Source organism: Monodelphis domestica, chromosome 2, assembly GCF_027887165.1.
Source record: "Monodelphis domestica isolate mMonDom1 chromosome 2, mMonDom1.pri, whole genome shotgun sequence".
Classification (NCBI taxonomy): domain Eukaryota; kingdom Metazoa; phylum Chordata; class Mammalia; order Didelphimorphia; family Didelphidae; genus Monodelphis; species Monodelphis domestica.
In genome coordinates, this window is record NC_077228.1 from 506,659,052 (window position 1) to 506,675,046 (window position 15,995).

A 15,995-nucleotide genomic window follows, 5' to 3' on the forward strand; every position below is an offset into this window, starting at 1 on the left:
TGAGCTTTGCTCTGTCCACAGGTGGTCCCACGAATACCAGGAGGCCACCATCGAGAAGATCATCCGCTTCCTGCAGGGCCGCTCATCCCGGGATTCCTCCGCTGGCTCTGACAACAGCCTAGAGTGCGCCATCCCATTGGGCCAGACTTAGACTCCTCCTTCCCCTTGGCCTTGTTCCTATCACCCCTTGACTTCCACTAGTCCCTGGTTTCTCCCAACTCTTCCCCCCTCTCCCATTTGAAGCAAAGGCAGCTCCACCTTGACTCTTGGGGTGTATGTAATGGCGCCAGTAATGGAGCCACCTTGGAGAGGGGGACTGACGGCTACTCTTCTCCTACCCCTTCATGCTCTCTTTAACAGTGACCTCAAGATGGGGAGAAGCCAACCGGAAAGGAGGGGGGAAGATGAGGCTGAAGTCCCCTCCTTCCACAACTGAGGGAATGGAAGTGGAATGGGGAAGAGATATATGGGCTCTCCATGAGTTGGTGACAACAGACCTTACCACCTCAGGGGGAAAAGGGCTGGGAGGGCCTTCATGGCTCCCAGGTGAGCTTTCTGTTCTTGGGGCCCAAAAGGCTTGGCTCAGCTCAAGATTCATGTAGGAACATGGGGCTTCATCTGAAGCCATCACCCCACCCTGCCTCAGGGCATCTCCAGGGGAACCAGCAGGCACGAAGCTCTTGGTACCCATGGGATCTCACCAGGTAGGTTCTGGTGCCCTCTAACGGGAGAGTGAAGAAAGGCAGCTAAACCTCCTGGTTTATTTATTTATTTATATAGCTCTGTACCATTGCTTGGAAGATCTGGCAGCCAGGTGGCACCATAGTGGATAGCATGCTGGGCCCTGGAGTTAGAAAGACCCAAGTTCAAATCCAGCCTCAGACACTTACTAGCTACGTGACCTTGGGTAAGTCACTTAACCATGTTTGCCTCCGTTTACTCATCTGTCAGGTGGGCTTAGAGAAGGAAATGGTATCTTTGACAAGAAAACTCCAAAAGTCACAGAGTCAGAAACAATTCAATAACCACCAAGTGAGATAGGTGGGACACCTTTTTTTTAAGGGAGGAAAATATAATTCAGAATATGGCAAAGCTGGGAATTAATCATGCTTAAGCTTCTTTGACTCCAAATCCAGGACTTTCTTCTGTCCCAAACCTAAAAGGACCCCCTTGAATGGGTCTCAGTAACTTCTCTTCCCCCACTTGCCCCCACCCTGTTTCTGATGCTTCCTCCCCATTGCTTCCATCTTCTAGTACTGTAATGGGCCCCTCGCCCCACTATCCTGTGGCCTTCCTTTAAACCACTCTGTGCTCTTAATGCTCCACCCCCCAGCAACCTTCTGGGTGCCTAGTCCATTCCCTGCTGGATATCTTAGTGTCCGAGCATCAGGCTGGGGTATGTGAGGCTACTCCTTGACTCGGCCTTAATTTCAGTTCTCAGGAAGGGGAGTTTGGAAGAGGGACCCCAGCACCACGATGGGCAGAGTAGCTTCAGGTGAGGGCAAGGTACAGCGAGCAAAGGAGAGCCCAAAGCCAGGGGCTACGGTGTTTATTAGGCTCTCTTTGCTTGGAGAGGCCAGCTCTAAGCCAATTCATCAACAAGCATTTTTTGAATGGCTGCTGTGTGCTCTGCTAGATATTCTAAATACAAAGACAAAAAGTGAAACTTTTCTTGACTTCAAGAAGCTTAAGAGACCTCTGGCTGCTTCTCCCCATAATGGGTCATAAGCTGATTGGGCTAGAAGAATCCTAAAAGATCCAGTCCAGCCCTTAAATTTATTGAATTGTTTTCATTATCAAGAATTAGTTTTATTTTCTCCATACTCCCCCATCTCCACTGGAAAAACAAAGCAAATCTACACAATCAAGTGAAAGAAATTCTTAAATCCCCTTCATTTTATAGATGAGAAAACTGGACCCTAAAGAGAGGGAAGTGACTAGTGTAAGATCACATATTTAGTAAGTGGCTGAACCTGGAAGGCTGGGTCTGTTTTTTGCCTTTCTTTGTAGCCTCATTGTTTGGCCTAGTGCCTAGAACATAGTAAGCACTTAATTAATGCCTGTTCCCCAGCTGACCCCAAATCCCCCGGCTCTTTCCATTGAACCATCCTGACACTTCCAGCTTTGGACATCTGGACTTTTTTTTTAACCCTTACCTTCCAGCTTGGAATCAATACTGTGTATTGGTTCCAAGGCAGAAAGAGTGGTAAGGGCTAGACAATGGGGGTGAAGTGACTTGCCCAGGGTCACACAGCTGGGAAGTGTCTGAGGTCAGATTTGAACCTAAGATCTCCCATCTCTAGGCCTGACTCTCAATCCACTGAGCTCCCCAGCTGCCCCCAAGACATCTGGACTCTTGATAGCCATTACCCCAGGCAACATTGTTTCTCCATATTTGACCTAATAACCCAGGCTACCCTGAGCCTCCTTTCCTCTCTCACCCACTCCCTTCCTACTATGTCCCTTCAGACCATATCTGCCCATCTGTACCAAGAAGGGGAAAGAAGTCTTCCCAGCAGCAACTAGCCTCGAACCTCCTGCGGTTGCTGGGAAGAGCCAGTGCCTCATTCTTGGTCAAGAGCAGGGACTTAAAGCTAGGAATGGGTGTGTATGAGATGGGCCTCAGGTGGGATGGGCTATGATTTCTCATAACCAATAAGAGACAGTTGGCTTTCATATGTTAATATTTAATTTTAACAATTCTGGCTCCTGAGAGCTATTATGGCCCTTGCCTTGCCAATTATGAATAGCTACTTGCCAGAAGGCGGTTGATATCTTCAGTCTCCTCTCCTCCATCCTAAAAATCTTTTTTTAAAAAAACAACAACCAAAGAAAGTGGGGAAAACTGGTTCACTTGAGGAGGAAATAAGATCTCAACAGCATTAGAGTTTGTGGGTTGCTACTCTACAGATTTCTATAAAAGTTCTTGTGGCACAGGCCTAACAGTGTGGTGCTGGTAGGTGATATGTGCACTTAGAACTAGGAGACCATAAACAAACACTTGAATTGAACCCTCTGCAGCAAGCACTCTGGTAGCTTGCTGAGATTGTCTTAATTTCTTCATCTGATCAGGAATATTCTTAGCCTCTGGCCTGGGCCAAGAATATTAGGATCATCACTCTAGGTTTTAGCTATGACAGACCAACAGAAGACCCAATGCTTACCATGCCTACCCTAGTAACTTGGGGTCTTAAAATGAATCCTGGGGAGGAATTCCCTCTGGCCAAAGAGACCCCAAAGAAAGCCGATCCTCCCTCCAAGACTGGAGGATTGCAAACATGATTACACCATAACCCCAATCTTGTAGCTTTTACACAGACCTCTACCCCTTTCCACTAATGAAAAAAAACTCTCAAAATGTTTTTATTATCCCTTCTTGACAATGCTGTTATTCTAATCTGCAGCCCCTTCAATATTCACTTCTTCTGCTCAAGTTGCTTTGACTACTGTCCAGATTATCCTCTCATCCTTGGGCCTCAGTTTCCCACCGCCTGAGTTCTTTCTCTAGAAAACCAGGGTCTAGGTAAAGTTAACTAGTCCACCGAGGGCCAAGTGAACTTCTTTGGAGAGAATGAAAGATAGACTCAAGTCCACAAGCTGGACCTGGCTGGATCCATTTGAAATAGGTGAAGCCAGTGAACTGGTCCTTCTTACCCGACCCCAACCCCTGCTGGGGGTAAACTGCTGATCTTGGCCACTGTTGCTGCCAGGGAGGGAACTTTGATCTGCTCACCTTTGGACCAGAGACCAGCATGGGATGCATCTGTCCCTGAGAGACAGGGCTCACGAACTGGCCTTTACTCTCTTCATAAGCCCCAAGTATCTGGGTTTGGGCGTTGGATCTGTGCTCGAGTGACATTGGTGGGAATCTTAGATCACCATGGCAACCCTAACTCTGGGTTATGAGTCAGCATCCCTTGGAGATCAAGAGCGAACTGAAGAAAAATAGCAGGGAGCCCAATGAGCTCCCACCTATCTACCTATCCTTTCTCTAGCCTTCCCAAGAGCAAGCTAATGGATTAGTCAACCAAAGTCCTTGACTCTGTCTAGTCTAGAATGACCCCATCTCTCAGACTCTTAGAGGGCCAGAAAGGACAGAACAGAAAAATATATATATAGTAGAGGGAGGAGAGCTCATCTGTGTTGGGTCTTGTCAACAGGCTTCAGAATGATCCTCAGACTAAATGGAGACTAAAGAATGGGGTAGCTAGATTGGGCAGTGGATAGAGCACCAGACCTGAGACAGGAAGAACAAAGTTCAAATCTGGACTTAGACACTTACTAGTGACCCAGGGCAAATCACTTAACCCCGCTTGCCTCAGTTTCCCAGTGTCAGAAGGAAATGGCAAACTCCTCCAGTATCTTTGCCAAGAAAATTCCAAATGCAGTCACATGTCTGAAAAATGACTAAAGAATGAGGGAGTTTGGCTAGATGGCCACTGTGGTCCCTTCCAGTTTTAGATCTAGGATTCTATATGTCATTTTGCTTCACTCATCCTTGGTCTTCTTCTCTTTAAAATGAAAGCATTAAGGCAGCTAGGTGGCACTGTGGATAGGTCTAGAGTCAAAAGGGCCTGATTAAATCTTGCCTCAGACATGTCCTAGCAGTGTGACCCTGGAAAAGTCACTTAACCCCATTTGCCTAGCCCTTCTCATCTGTCTTGGAGCTATTTTAAGACAGAAAGAAAGGGTTTAAAATAATATTCAATCAGTAGGGCATTGATTCTCAGGTCTCTCAAGGTCTTTGATAACTCTTTCACAAGCTATGAAGAAGTAGAGGTGCTTTTCTAAGAGGTCAAATTAAGTCTCAGAGAAAGCAAGGAAACTCAGGCTCTTGCCTCCCTTGAGAAAGTGAGGGAAGGCATGAAGCAGAAGATAGGGTGTTGGTCCTGGAGTCAGGAATTTTGAGTTCAAGTCATGCCTCTGATATTTGCCAGCTATGTGACCCTAAACAAGTCACTTCATCTCTTGGCCTCAGTCTCCTCATCTGTGAAATAGAATTTGACAATCTCGAAGGTCCCTTTTAGCTCTCCATTTAATGATCCTATATACCTCCCAGGCCTAAGCCATACTTAGCCCACTGCTAAACCAAGACTTCCAATAGCCATAGAGAAAAGAGGGGTAGAAGGTTCGGTGTCTCTTTTGAAATTAATTCTAGCCAGGTGGATATATGCCCATCCATGATCCATAGTTATTCAAAGGACTAGATCTTTACAATGCCCCCAAAGAATGATATAAGGATATAAGAGTGAAATGATTTCAATCTTTCTGCACCAAAAGAGGGCCTCCCTCATTGGAGAGGTCTTGGAGCAGGGACCAGAAGACCACACATCTGGGGTGTTATATGCTGTTTACAGAGACATCAAATGGAGGAGAGCCTCAACAGCAATCCTAAGATGTCCATGAGACAGGAGAGGGAGTTGGAAGGAAATAGGGTCAATTTATGGTACCACCATCCCTCCTGTGGGGGACTCGGGTTCACGTTTTCCCTATCAGCTGCTCCCCTCTGATCTCTGAAGAGCTCTTTTCAGTGCCTGGGCACCCATCATCAGGGGTCCCATTCTGGAATGGTAAGGGTGCATTTATGTCCGGTCACTGGAGAGATCTCTGGCTGAGATGATCAACATTTTATTGATTAGCTGGGATGATGCAAAGCCCTGAATGCCCAAAGGGCACATCTAAGAATCAGGCATCAATTCAGACTTTTGTTCTCCATCCGAGGTCACTATTTCCACCCACCCACCCAAATCTCATTCTGTGTCCAACTGGTCTCCATCTCAGTATTAAACATTGGCTGAATGCCCACAGACTACATGGCCCTGGACTGAGCAGATGGGCTAGACAGGGTCCTGGTTAGACATGGTCTCTGCCTATTGAGAGGTCAACAAAACCAATGGCATAAAGAAACGAGATTTCTGAATTCCAAGGAGGCAGCCAGCCTTAGCATTCCTGAAGGTTCTTCCCCTTGTTTCCTTTCCTTCAACTTCTCTGGGGTCAAGGAATCCCAGAAAGGTGCAGTAAAATATCAAAAAGCCACCAAAGAATCAAAGGGCACTTCCAGCTACTCCAAAGGGCACGATTCGATGGGCATTGAAAGCCAAGCTAGCCCCAAACATCTCCCCTAATCACTGTCACAGTCAATGACAGAAAAGCATCTGTTAAAAGCTACGTGCCAAGCACTAGGGCTAAGGAGCCAAAGGGCAGGGGCAAGGATTAGAGCCTGAGGCTCCTGACCCCACTTTAGTGATCTTTCCACCAAGCCGCACTGAGCCCCCATCCTGCTTATCCTTCCATGGATCTCTGATCTTGAGGGCACCCCCCCCTGGTGGTGAATATTGCAACCCATCCACATTCATCCTCCATGTCTCTCATCCAAATCCTCCCATAGATCTACTGATATGAAGGCAACCAAGTGATTCAGTGGCTAGAGAGCCAGGCTTGGAAATGGAAGATCCTGGGTTCAAATCTAGCCTCAGATATTTCCTAGCCATATGACCCTTCTCAAAGTACTTAACCCTCATTGCCTAGCCTTACCAAATCTGCCTTGGAACCAATACATAGTACTGATTCTAAGACAGAAGATGAAGATTTACAAAAATAGTCTACCAACATGCCAGTGGCCTTCCACTAGGGCTAGCCATAATCTACGGGTACCAGTGAAGCCTTGGGACTCTTCTATCATCTCTCTTGCCACAGCTCCTTTCCCAATCACACATTTCATGGATCGTATGTTATACAAGTCCTTGCCTACAAGTAATTACAAATAAAAATATCCATTGATTCATCATTGGTAGACGTCTGGCCTATTCATCTCCCTCTCCCCACTTCTCTCCCTGGCCCACCCCCTCCCCCCAATAACTTTTGGTTCACCTTCAAGGTTGAACCTGCTGGTTATTCTGAGTGGAGAATCCCATGATTCCTAGCATCTTGGCATTGTACAAATGTTTACAAAACAGGACTTGGGCTTTTGGGTGATGGGCAGAAAATTTTGTGGAGCCTATCTCCCTGTTCTATGCTTCACTTCATATTAATATTCCAAGGATAGGGGTAGCTAGGCAATTTTGTGGTTGAGAATCACATCTAGAGATGGGAGGTCCTGGATTCAAATCTGGCCTCAGATACTGCCTAGTTGTGGGACTCTTGGGTAAATCACTTAACTCCTAATTGCCTTGCTCTCACTACTCTGTCTTAGAACCAATACAAAATATGAATGCTAAAGCAGAAGAGGTTAAAAAAACTATTCCAAGGATCAATGCATGGTGTTCTTTTTCTCATCATGCAGTTATGATGGGGGCAGCTAGGTGGCTCAGTGGCCTGAGAGCCAGGCTCAGAGATGGGAGGTCCTGGCTTCAAATCTGGCCTCAGACACTTCCCAGCTGTGTGACCCTGAGTAAGTCACTTAACCCCCATGGTCTAGCCCTTACCATTCTTGCTGCCTTGGAACCAATACACAGTACCGATTCCAAGCCAGAAGGTGAGGGTTTGAAAAAGCAAAACAAAACAAGAGGAGAGGCCAGGGAAAGAGAAGAAGTGTTTGTTGTTAAACGCTTGCATGCCAGCCTCAATCCTGTTAGAAAAATTTTATTTCATCTAACCTTAATCTCACATCCAAACATTTCTTGCTAGGAGAGAACGACGCTCAAACTGGCTCAGTCTCCCGTGCCCTCGGGCACAGCTCTACCCCCAAATGATTTCAAGAAACATTTAAAGCAATCTTGAAGTAGAAAAAATCACAAGAGTACAAATAGAGTTGGTGTAAAAATTCCAGAACTGTTGGATAAAAGAGTCAACTTTTCAGGCTTATGGCCCCTTTGGCCTGCCCCTTCGAGGGATTGATGGCTCTCCCCCTGAGCATCTTTTCAGGAGGAAGAGGGTCTCTTCTTTCAGGGGCACAGAAGGCACTTCCCGGGGTGAGGCTTATCTGTGCAGGGATAAGAACGGGCCGAGATCTTCTCCACGTCCCAAAGAAGGGTTTTGTTGTAGCCACTTCCCTAAAGGGAGGCGCCTGGAGAGAATTTTGAGGTCAAAGAAATGTTATTTCTCAATAGTCCCAAATGTGCTCAAAAGGAGAATTTCCCCTCCCGGTGTGGCTCGAGGTCACTCGTCTGGCTCCTCCTCTTCTGAGAACAGAGAGGCCTGGGGTAGAAGCGGCGATCTGGGGTGGAAGTCCACCCCTGCCCGGCTGCCAAGCAGCGTGGGGCCCTGCTCTGTTTGCTGAAGCAGCGGTCAGAGGTCCCACCTTTCTCCCGCTGGTCCCATAGGGTGGGTCAGGGGGCTTCAGTGAAGTGACTTCTGGTATTCAGGTCGAGGGTCAGATTTTTCCAGCAGCCTGTGAAAGAGAAGGAAGCGGTCAGGCCTGATGGGGACAACCAGAACCGCCCTCTGGGAGAAGTTACACAACGCTGGGGCGGCCCTGCCTAGGGGCCGCCCCCTCCGGACGGAGCAGCGCCCAGAGGCCCCGGCCCTGAGCCAGGCTTGAAAGACCGCAGCTGGGACTCTGGAAAACAGGGCTCGAGGGCCAGAGGGCCAGCGGGGCAGGGAAGGGCGTCTTCGAGCCTCTGAATCCCCGAATTCCTCCGGCGGGTCTTCTGGATGCCCAGCGAGCTGCCAAAGGGGGGAGTAGCTGGTGAGGGAGAGAGGAGGGGAAGAACCCAAGCACATGGAGGGGACGCCCATCAACGGAGGGACAAGGGGTGGCGTGGTTGTGAGGGATACGGCTGTCCTGTAATAAATGATGAGCTACTTAATTCCTTAAAGACATGGAAAGAGGGGTAGCTGGGTGGCTCAGTGCATACAGAGATGGGAGGGCCTGCATTCAAATTGGGCCTTACATATGTCCTAGATGTGTGACCCTGGGCAAGTCACTTAACCCCAAGTGCCCTTACCGCGCTTCTGTCTTGGAACCAATATTCAGGGTTAAAAAAAAAAAGTAGAAAGACCTCCATGAAATGATGAAAAGCAAAATAAGTAGAGCCAAGAGAAGAGAAATATGCAGCCTAAACTGGCCAGGGAAGAGGCATAGGGTGACCTCTTCTAGCAGAAAATTCTGTAGCCAGAGAGCTACCAGAGCTTAAAGCAATCTTGAGTGAGAAAATCACAACAGGTACAACTATCATTTGGATAAAAATTCCAGAATTGTTGGATAAGGGAGTCAAAATCCCAGTCCCATTGCCTCTTTGGCAGAGAGAAGGAGCCTGGAGAAAAGTCTAGATCACAGGATCAAACATTCAGATGAAACCAACAAGACACCCCATTTTACAGATAAGGACATGGAGGCCCACAGAAAAATTAACGTGCCTGGAGAGGATTTGAACTCAAGTCTAATAGACTGAAAGTCCAGTGCTCTGGGGCCTCAGAGAGGCCCTATGGTAGGAAAACACTGATTTTGGCCAGTGGTCTAATCTCAAGCTAGGAAATGAGAAGCATAATTATCTAATAACTGCTTGTTTTGGGTATTGCTTTGTTTTTAGCCCGAAGGGACTCTGGTTTGATGGATTCATGCCATGTAGATTTCCTGTTCCGGCTGAGACGATGGAGTTAGGCAATAAGAAAGGTCCCTTGACACCAGTCAAATCCACAGAATGGGTTCATTACTGGGAAAACTGCTTTACCCAATCAGAATGGCTGGGATGAGAAGAACGAAAGCTCCCAGGAGGAAGGGGAAGCCCTTCATGAAGTTCAATGTGGCCGGATAGAGGGAATTGAAGATCCCTGTGGCTACCATCATGGCGATTCCACTCACACAGGCAATGCATGAGAACAGAGCACCTGGAGGAGAAGAATTAGAGAATTAGAGCCAAAAGACCGGGGAGGGGGGTGTCTTCGTGTAAGAATCCTTCTATACTATTCCTGACAGATGGACTCCTGGCTTCTATTCGAACCCTTCCAGCAGCAGGGAGCTCACTCCCCTTGGGGGCAGCCCCTTCTTTACTGGTCAGCTCTGCTACTTACTGAGCCTTTTCTTTGTCAAGCTCAAATCTGAGCTTTTCTAATGTCGTCCCCTGGTCCCAATCCCACCCTTTTTTCTTTTTAAACAACCCTTAACTTCCTTCTTAGAATCCATACTGTGCCTTGTCAGAAGAGCAGTAAGGGCTGGCACTGGATCCAGAGCCCCCTCGCTGCCCCCTTTCACTGGACCACGGGGAGTGAGGAAGCCAGTGAAGCATCTTCCTCCAGGCACAAAGAGCGAGCAGAAACCAGGCCAGCCTGGTGAAGCCCAGGGACCCTTTCTCATTTATCAATGCATAAAATCAAATACACGAGATTCAAAAAGGTTAGCGAAAGCTTACTTAGTGAAAGGAGAAATGTTGTTTTTTCTCTCCCTGAAATCTATCCACAGACCCCCAAGTCAAGAACCTGTTCTAGGCTCTGATTTCCTACTGCTGTGGGAGGGGATAGGCAGAGCCCCCGTCCAGCTCCCAGCAGGCTGCGGGGCCCGTCAGAGCCAGGATGAGGGCAGCCTACTTACCCTGTTCAGATCTGTCCACCAGCCTGGAGAGCTTGGCTCGGATCACGGGGGTAATCACCAACGAGAAAGAAAGGATCCCATACCCTGTGGGGAAATGAACATTTCATCACGGCCTCACTTCCGCACATCCACCAGGAAGACTGAGGTAGGGAGACGCGCTAGGTAGCACAGTGGATAGTGCCAAGTCCAGAGAGGGGACATCCTGGGTTCAAAACTGGCTCAGAGACTTCCTAGCTGGGTGACCCTGACAAGTCACTTAATTCTTATCACCAAGCCCTTACTGAGCTTCTACCTTGGAACCAATACAAAGTAGTGATTCTAAGATGGAAGGTAAGAGTTTAAAAACTTTCTATATATACATATATATAGAAAGGTGGTTCAAGTCTTCCCTCTGACCCATTCTCATACACCTACTTCTCTGTACTCTGGACAACTTCTGTAGAGTGTAAGTTATTGATAAAGTGTTTCTACTTGCCAATGGTGGGGCAGCAAGGTGGCATAGTGGGCAGAGCTGTGTGACTCTGGACAAATCACTTAACCCTACCTATTAATCTTTATTTCCTTATCTGTCAAATGAGCTGGAGGAGGAAATGGCCAACCATTCCAGGATCTTAATGGTGTAGCCCTGGGGCAGTCACTTCTCTCTGCCTGTCTCAGTTTCCTCATATGTCAAATGAGCTGGAGGAGGAAATGGCCAACCACTCCAGGACATCTGCCAAGAAATCCCAAATAGTGTCACCAAGAGTCAGACATAAGTGAAGTAAGTAGGAGTTTCCTCCTTCAGAACTTCCCTAGAGCAACAGTCCCTCTCCTCCATCTCCTCATTCCCAGGAAGTTCCTGGCAGCCAAGCTCTCTGTTACAGGGCCTAGATAGGCTGGCCAATAAAACTGCCCAAGTTCTCTTGGTGGAGGGGATTAAAGGCCTGGGCGGGACCCCAAAGACAAGCCCCCCAGCCTGCATAGCCCCCACAGTCCAAACGGGCTCACCTATAAACATCAGCGTCGTAGTCTTGGCCACCGAAAACACCACCATTCCGGCAATGTTGAAGGCGAGGCTGACCTCGGCCACCCAACTGTCACGGAGGCAAAGCTGGAAGAGCCACACCTGTGCCACACTGACAAGGTAGGACAGATGCTGGGCTGCCGAGCCGTAGCCAATCAGATTGGAGCCCCAGCACAGGGGCCAGCTGAGCTCATACAGGACGATGATGTCCCAGGTGCCAGAATGGATGGTGAGCACTAGGAAGAGAGCGAGCAGGTAGAGAGCCAAGTGCTTCCTGGATTTCCCTGGGGCAGGGGCCGTGAAGAGGTGGAACACAGAGCGGTAGTGATGGAGGGTGAAGAGAGGCACTCTCTGCGGGCTGGGCACTGACTCTTGGTACACCAAGGCTGCGTAGAGTGTGGTGATGATCAGCGTGGCCAGCGCCAGCCAGAAGGGGTTTTGGTAGCCCTGAGCCTTGATCCAGTGGCCCCCCAAGATGCCAGCCAACATACCGGATATCCCTAGGCAGGCCTCCAGCACGGCCATGCGAAAGGTCCGAGTGCTGGTGGTGCTGACGTCGGCCACAGAGGCGAAGCCAGAGCCTAGCAGGGAGCCATAGTCCCCAAAGAGGGCGCAGAGCACGCGGCCCAGGACAAGGAAGCCCACATGGAGGTCCAGGGATACCACCAGGATGTTCAAAATGACCTGAAGGAGGAGGCCGAGAGAGGCCAGCACCAGCAGCGGGCGTCTTCCAACAGAGTCACTCCATGGGCCCAGCAAGGTGGCCGAAAAGAGCCCCACGAAGAAGCCACTCAGATTGCTGTAGAGACTCCAGTGGGAGGTGAGCGTCTCTACTTCCTGCACAAACACAGGTTCCCTCAGTCCAGTAACCACATCCCTCCTACCCCCCAAATACACCTACCCAGGAGACCAAAGGCTGCGAAGGTTAATGGGTGAAAGCTTCCCAGTTAAGAAGGAATCAACAGGGGGCAGCTGGGTAGCTCAGTGGATGGAGAGCCAGGCCCAGAGAGGGGAGGTCCTAGATTCAAATTTGGCCTCAGGCACTTCCCAACTGTATGACCCTGGGTAAGTCACTTGACCCCCATTGTTTAGCCTCTTACCACTCTACCAATACCCAGTATTAATTCCAAGACAGGAGGTAAAGGTTTTTAAAAAAAGGAATCAATAGGGCACTGGGAGGGAGACGTTTATCAGCTGGAGGGTGGGAAGGCCCTTCATATATCACCAGCCCCATCCCTCCATTTTATAGAGGAAGAAATTGAGGTCCAGATAGGAAAATCAACTTACCTGGGATCATACAGGTAGAAAAGAGAAGCAAGGAGACAGAGACAGACAGACAGACAGAGAGAGAGAGAGAAGAGAGAGAGAGAGAGAGAGAGAGAGAGAGAGAGAGAGAGAGAGAGAGAGAGAAGCAAGGTCTTCCTCCTCAATCCTCCTTTTAGCTGCTCCCTATCTCCCTACTTTATATGACTGATACCCTTCATACCCTTCAAATCTCAACTCTAAAGCTAGTGCTACCACGGCTCTGCCTCTGAGCCCTCCTTCTTCCCAGTCCCCACCCCCAGGCATATTCCCCAATAATTCTCTAAAAGTATTTGCCCCAATCCTGAACTTCTGTAGACTCTCTGCCCAACCAACTATCCGCCCATGCCCAATGGCCAGAATTCCCAAGAGTTATTTGAATGTGGGGCAGCTAGGGAGCTCAGTGGATAGCCAGGTCTGGAAAATGGAGGTCCTGGGTTCAACTCTAGCCTCAAGACACTTCCTAGCTGTGTGATCCTGGACAATTCACTTAACCCCCATTGCCCAGCCCTTACTGCTCTTTTGCCTTGTGTAAGAGAGAAAAAATCAGATCCAGCAATGCAATCTTTTACACTTGGAACCAACACACAATATTAATTCTGAGATGGAAGGTAAAAGATTTTTTTTTTAAAGGAAGAATATGCATAGGGGGGGCAGCTAAGAGATTCAGTAAATGTGTTGGGAGTCAAGGAGATGGATTCAAATTCAGCCTCAGGCATTTACTAGCTGTGTGACCACAGTCAAGTCATTTAATCTCTGAATGCCTCAGTTTCCTCAAATGTAAAATGTCAGTAATAATAGTAACTACCTCCCAGGGTAATTGTAGGAGTCACAATGCTACATAAATGTTACTTATTATTATAATTATAGTAGAGCTCAGACAACCATTTATTGCTTATTTCATGGGGGAGAGTCATTTCTATATGTGGGTTGGAATAGATGTCTGCTAAGTTAGGCAGGTCCCTTCTAACTCTCAAATTTTGTCACTGTGAAAATGCAGTCCAGAAAAGAAATTTGCTCAAGGTCACACAGGTAGGTATTCAAAGCAGACCTTCTTTCCAGATTCTTCTTGGTTCTATCAACCTCATTTTACAAATAAGAAAAAGGCAAAAAATTCAAAGATATGAAGTCTTTCATGGTTAAATAACTAGTAAGTATCAGAGGCAGGATCAGAATCCAGGTCTCCTGACTCCAAATACAGCCACATAGTACAATGGAAAGCACAATAGGTTTGGAGTCTGAGGATAGGGGTTCAAAGACTGGTAGTCATTTACTTGCTACTTGGCTAAAGGTTAAGTCACCTTATCTCTCTCTCTCTCTGGGCCTCAGTTTCTTTAATTGTAAAATGAGATGGTTAGAGTAGATGGCTTTAAGGGACCTTCCAGTTCTGAATTTGAGCCCACTCTCCTTTTCACAGTGTTTCTATAGATCTAAGTCCTGACTCTGCCCTCTAACCACACCCACTAAGTCATTTTCTCCCCTCAGGCTCAGTCCCCAATCATATACCCTGCAAAACTCACTTCAAGACACCACATCTTATTGAAAACTTAAGACTGGCTCAGACTCATCTCCCATCGTCCCTTCTAAGACTACACCCACCATTCTCAAGTTTTTCTTCTGATGACTTTTCTCAAAACTACACTCATCCACAGTTCATCAAATCTAGGTTCCTCTTCAGATACCCTGGTGTAAAAACACAAGTAAGGTGGAGGGAGTGGGGTGTCTTACACCTTATCCCCTCCATCCCTTACTCTTCCGTCCAGACACACTGGTTTCCTTGCTATTGCTAGCTTAAGATATTACATCTCTTGGCTGTGAGCATTTTCTCTGGCTTCCCTCAAACCCCAACTGAAGTCCTATCTTCTATAGTAAGCTTTCCCAACCCCCTCTTAATCTCGTGCCTTCCCTCTGTTGTTTCCTATTTATCCTATCATATATTGTTGCTTGTTTGTTCATATGTTATCTTCTCTACTCAACTGTGAGCCTCTCGAGGGCAGAGATTGTTTTTTGCCTTATTTTGATCCCTAGAGCTTAACATAATGCCTGTCACACAGTAGGCCCTTAATAAACGTTTATTAATTGACTGACTGATTCCTGGATCAAGCCCCGTGCCTTGGTCGATCTCCTGGCTCAATCCTAGCCCCCTCAATAGCTCTTCCCCTCTCTCCATCAAGTTTGTCCCTCTCAGACCTCGCTCTCTGTCACTTTCCTGCTCAGACCCCGCCCTCTTCCCCCTCCATGGATCACTTTCCACCAATCACCAGTTTAGACCCCGCCCCCCAACCTATATTTTCAAGCTCTGGTCCCGCCCTTCATGCCCCGCCCCTGGGGTACCCAGCTACCCTACGAGCGGTACCTGCTGCTTGGGGTCCAAGGTGTGGTTGCAGCCGCCCCCCCGACTAGTGCCGTTGTAGCCCACTTCTGCGCCCAGGCGGTGCCACAGATACTGGGTGGTGAGTGGTCCCTGCAGCACCAAGGAGAAGCTGGCCAAGAAGATGATCGGCTCCACGGGACCATAGCCCCGCCAGACTCGGGACCGGCCCGCGATCTCACTCCGCGGGGCCTCCTCCGCGGGGGCGAGCGCCCCAGGCTCCCCGGGGCTAGGCGCGTCCATGATGCTCCTGCGCCCGCGCAGCTGCTTCGAGACTGTGGTGCGCGAGCTCGGGCACCGCGAGAAGAGTGAGCTGCGCGTCCAGTCCCCTTAAAGCCCCAGGCCCGCGCACCTTTGCGCATGTTTCTGGGGGCGGGGCCCGCCAGACCCCGGCCTCCACCCACCAGAGAAGTTTTTTCGCACCACTTCGATAAGGAGCGGAACCTCAGGAAAGCTGTGCAGTTTGCTTGCCCACAGTGCAGAATAGCCCTACGAACTCCAGAAGGCCCAGAGCCGAAATGCGAATCCTGCCCCTGCCTCACCAGTGTGATCCTAAGATCAGTCATTCCCTCTCTCCGGGCCTCAGTTTCCTTATCTGCTAAAGAAGGAGAGCAGCTAGGTGATTTAAGTGGAGTCAGAAAGCCCTGATGTCAAATCCGCCCCCAGACACTTCCTAGCCGTGCAACCCTGGGCAGATCACTTAACCTTGTTTGCTTGTTCCTTTATGGGCACATCCCGGTGTCTCAGTGGCTAGAGATCCAGACCTGGAGACGGGAGGTTCTGGGTTCAAATGTAGCCTCAGATACTTCCTATTTCGAACCAGCAAGTCGCTCCTTATCGCTCTTCTGCCT

At 48.6% G+C, this 15,995-nt stretch overlaps 2 protein-coding genes across 2 annotated transcripts in view; one reads left to right on the forward strand and one right to left on the reverse strand.

The window, feature by feature from the left end:
- Window positions 1-6,787, forward strand: part of SARM1 (sterile alpha and TIR motif containing 1) — a 24,508-nt gene extending 17,721 nt beyond the window's left edge. Inside the window, exon 9 of the mRNA XM_001375764.3 lies at window positions 22-6,787. Coding sequence (XP_001375801.1) covers window positions 22-151 — 130 coding nt within the window. The 3' untranslated portion in view covers window positions 152-6,787. The remainder of the gene's footprint in view (window positions 1-21) is intronic.
- A 778-nt stretch (window positions 6,788-7,565) lies between these two features.
- Window positions 7,566-15,734, reverse strand: SLC46A1 (solute carrier family 46 member 1). The gene is made up of 5 exons (XM_001375780.3): window positions 15,130-15,734; window positions 11,456-12,308; window positions 10,469-10,552; window positions 9,612-9,768; window positions 7,566-8,329 (listed from the first exon to the last, which is right to left on the reverse strand). The coding sequence occupies exons 1-5, from the start codon at window positions 15,385-15,387 to the stop codon at window positions 8,278-8,280; spliced, it is 1,404 nt and encodes a 467-aa protein (XP_001375817.1). The 5' UTR covers window positions 15,388-15,734; the 3' UTR covers window positions 7,566-8,277.
- Window positions 15,735-15,995: the final 261 nt, after the last annotated feature.

What these genes read in the sequence shown, in the direction of transcription:
- SLC46A1 (XM_001375780.3), bottom strand. Translation starts at nt 15,387, where the DNA reads ATGGACGCGCCTAGCCCCGGGGAGCCTGGGGCGCTCGCCCCCGCGGAG. An exon ending in TACGACGCTGATGTTTATAG is followed by an intron (nt 10,553 to 11,455) that starts GTGAGCCCGTTT and finishes ATTTCCCCACAG; the next exon opens with GGTATGGGATCCTTTCTTTC. An exon ending in GGTGGACAGATCTGAACAGG is followed by an intron (nt 9,769 to 10,468) that starts GTAAGTAGGCTG and finishes CTTCTCCTCCAG; the next exon opens with GTGCTCTGTTCTCATGCATT.